Source organism: Cetorhinus maximus, unplaced genomic scaffold, assembly GCF_964194155.1.
Source record: "Cetorhinus maximus unplaced genomic scaffold, sCetMax3.hap1.1 HAP1_SCAFFOLD_3177, whole genome shotgun sequence".
Taxonomy (NCBI): Eukaryota; Metazoa; Chordata; class Chondrichthyes; order Lamniformes; family Cetorhinidae; genus Cetorhinus; species Cetorhinus maximus.
In genome coordinates, this window is record NW_027599099.1 from 16,842 (window position 1) to 20,367 (window position 3,526).

The 3,526-nt window shown below is 45.2% G+C and overlaps 1 protein-coding gene across 1 annotated transcript; it reads right to left on the reverse strand.

Moving 5' to 3' along the window:
• Positions 1-302: 302 nt before the first annotated feature.
• Positions 303-1,508, reverse strand: LOC144677852 (interferon-inducible GTPase 5-like). The gene has a single exon (XM_078537856.1). It carries the CDS (start codon positions 1,506-1,508, stop codon positions 303-305), a length of 1,206 nt encoding a protein of 401 aa, XP_078393982.1.
• Between the last annotated feature and the right edge of the window lie 2,018 nt (positions 1,509-3,526).

A 3,526-nucleotide genomic window follows, 5' to 3' on the forward strand; every position in this document is an offset into this window, starting at 1 on the left:
TGGAGAGGATTATAGGAATAAAGAGGGGTGAGGCCTTGGGGGATTCGAAAACAAGGATGAGAATTTTAAAATCAATAAATGGCTTGATTGGGAGCCAATGTAGGTCAGCGACCATAGAGGTGACAGGGGAACGGGACTTACTACAAGTTAAGACAGGGGCAGCAGAGAGGGCACCATCAAAACCCTTCCCTAAAATGGATGAAGAATATTGCCAGGAATGAAATCAGCAAAAAGAGAATGCTGTAGAATAAAATTCCTGTCGGGTCGGATCCCTTTAATACATCAGCTGCAGCACTGACTGTCTAGATTGATGTTTGTTGTAGATCAAATGCAGCCTTCACCACTCTCTGTGCATTCTCCGTAAGGTCATTCAGTACATCAATCAGCAGTTTGTAGGTCATAAGAAATGATGATCCTGCTCCAAAGATGGATCCAATGACTGGGATGATGTCAAGAGCGAGCTCAAGAGCTGATATGGCAACAGCAGCGACACCCCAATTTAATCTGTTTATTATAGCAGGAGTAATTTCACCCATTAGGAGAGGTTTCACCACTGCTTTCAGATCTTCCACAGGTTTCCCTGCCATATTGGCCAGTCTTTGAAGAGAGGCATCATCCAGACCCAGACATTCACGGAAATGTATTATTCCACCAATCAGTATCCCAGTGTCACAACAAAGGGAGAATCCAGGAATTGGCACTGCTCCCAGTGCCCCGGAAAGTGCTGCCAACATCCAGACTCGTTTCTTTAGCTCTTCTTTTTTCTTCTGTACAGTTTCCAAATTTAGGTTTGGAAGGGCCAGTATGTACACACTTTTCTTAATATTCGGGAGACCATTTTCAAGAGCTTTATTTAGCAGATTAAAATCATACTGGCTTGGAAAAAAGCTTGATATCAGGAACACACTGGGTGATGAGATTCCCGCCTCTTCCAGCTTCCTGACACAATAACTCCTGATCTTTTCCAGTTCTTCTTCTTCATCAAACTTCCCACTTTGCTTTCTATTTGGATGGAAGGCATTATCAATTTTAGATCGAATGAAGTAGAAATTCTTCCCCAGTCGTTTCACCTCTTTAGCGAGTCTTACATCATTTTCTGTGACTCGATCGGCTAGGATAATGATAAAGAAATCATATGTTTTAAATTCCATTTTCTTCAGGTATTTACCTGCTGGGAATTTTGCTGTTCCAATTCCTGGCAGGTCCCAGAAATAAACATTAGGCAGGTTGGGATGTTTGTATCCAGTTGACTCCATTGTACCTTCTGTGGAACTACTTACAGCTGCTCCCTCATCACCGCTCCGGAGTCCTCTCATCGCATTGATGAAGGTGGATTTCCCTGTGCCTGCTTCTCCCGTCACTGCAATGTTAAGCTCTGTATTGTCCAGCTCTTTTAACTTCTTCTGTAACAATTGTGTAACTGCCTCCAGCCCACCCTTTTTAAAATCAGACTTCAGTTTGTTGAGCTCTTCCTGACTGTAGAATGAGGGGTTTGAAGACTGAGCCATCTGATCTCTGAAATAAAACATTTAATTGATGTTTTACACCAGACTAAAACAATACGTATTTATGCAGCATATTGTCAAATACTCAGAGTATTCCCACACACTTCACATTGAATTAATTACTGGTGAGGAGCAATCACTGTTGTTATGTAGCTGACCATAACAGCTAATTTATGCACAGCAAGACCCCACAACAAGAGCAATTAGGTAAATAACCATTTAATCTATTTTAATTACGGCTGGTTGAGGTAGGAACATTGGGTGGGACACCTGGAGAACTCCCCTGCTCTTCTTCCAATAGTGACATGGGATTGTTTCTGTCATGGGCTGTGGCCTGAGAAAGCAAATGGGGCCAGAGTCGAAAGCCTCATTTGAAAGAGGCACTTCCTCAAGTCTTGTTCCCCTGATCACCCGACTAGCCGCCAACCCCCAATCCACGACCACCCCACTACCAAACCATTCCCTCGTGACCCGTCCTACCCACTTATATTACACACTTAACTTCTCTCCTGTCAAAGTGGCTGCGGCCTTTAAATTTAGCAGGATACAGCAGCCAGTGCCGTCTAGAAGGGGGCGAGGCTCCATTTGTTTTGACACTTTTGCCCTGCACTGAAAGCCTTCGGGAGCAGGTACAGTGCACGTTTCTCAGGAGGCCCGTGTTGGAAGTCTGGGCGAGAAATGTGCTGCTCCAAGGAACGAAGTGATAATCTGACAGTGACTGCCATTGTATGGAAGATTCAGCCCTTGTTGTTTCCATCTGCATCATTTACAATGCCGACTATATTTACACCATCATCAAACTTGGACATGTGGCTCCCAAGCAATCAGATAAGTCATTTTGGCCGGGTGGTTAATAGTGAGGTTGAGCGCCTTGGGCTACAGGAAGATATAGCCGGGATGGTCACATGGGCAGATAAGTGGCAGATGGAATTTAACCCTGTAAAGTGTGAGGTGATACACTTTGGAAGGAGTAATTTGACAAGGAAGTATTCAATGAACGGCATGACACAAGGAAGTTCCGAGGAACAAAGGGACCTTGGCGTGTGTGTCCATAGATCCTTGAAGGCGGAGGGCCATGTTAGTGGGGTGGTGAAAAAGGCATATGGGACACTTGCCTTTATCAATCGAGGCATAGATTATAAAAGTAGGGAAGTCATGTTGGACTTGCATAGAACCTTGGTGAGGCCACAGCTGGAGTACTGTGTGCAGTTCTGGTCGCCACATTATAGGAAGGATGTGATTGCGCTGGAGGGGGTGCAGAGGAGATTCACCAGGATATTGCCTGGGATTAAACATTTAAGATATGAAGAGAGGTTGGATAGACTTGGGTTGTTTTCGTTGAAGCAGAGAAGACTGAGGGGCGACCTAATCGAGGTGTACAAAGTTATGAGGGGCATGGACAGGATGGATAGGGAGATAAAAACAAAAAACTACTGCGAATGCTGGAAATCCAAAACAAAAACAGAATTACCTGGAAAAACTCAGCAGGTCTGGCAGCATCGGTGGAGAAGAAAAGAGTCGACGTTTCGGGTCCACATGACCCTTCAACAGAACTGAAGTATCGTTAGGAGAGGGGTGAAATAGGGAGATAGGGAGACGCTGTTCCCCTTAGTTGAAGGGTCAGTCACGAGGGGACATAAGTCCAAGGTGAGGGGCAGGAGGTTTAGGGGGAATATGAGGAGAACCTTTTTACCCAGAGGGTGGTGATGGTCTGGAATGCACTGCCTGGGAGGGTGGTGGAGGCGGGTTGCCTCACATCCTTTAAAAAGTACCTGTATGAGCACTTGGCATGTCATAACATTCAAGGCTACGGGCCAAGTGCTGGTAAATGGGATTAGGTAGGTAGGTCAGGTGTTTCTCACATGTCGGTGCAGACTCGATGGGCCGAAAGGCCTCTACTGCACTTTGTGATTCTGTGATTCTGTGATTAATAAATGTGATGAATAATCCACCCAAAACACAGATCCTTGTGAGACACCACTAGTTACCTCCTGCTAATTAGGGCGCCGTTATCATTACTT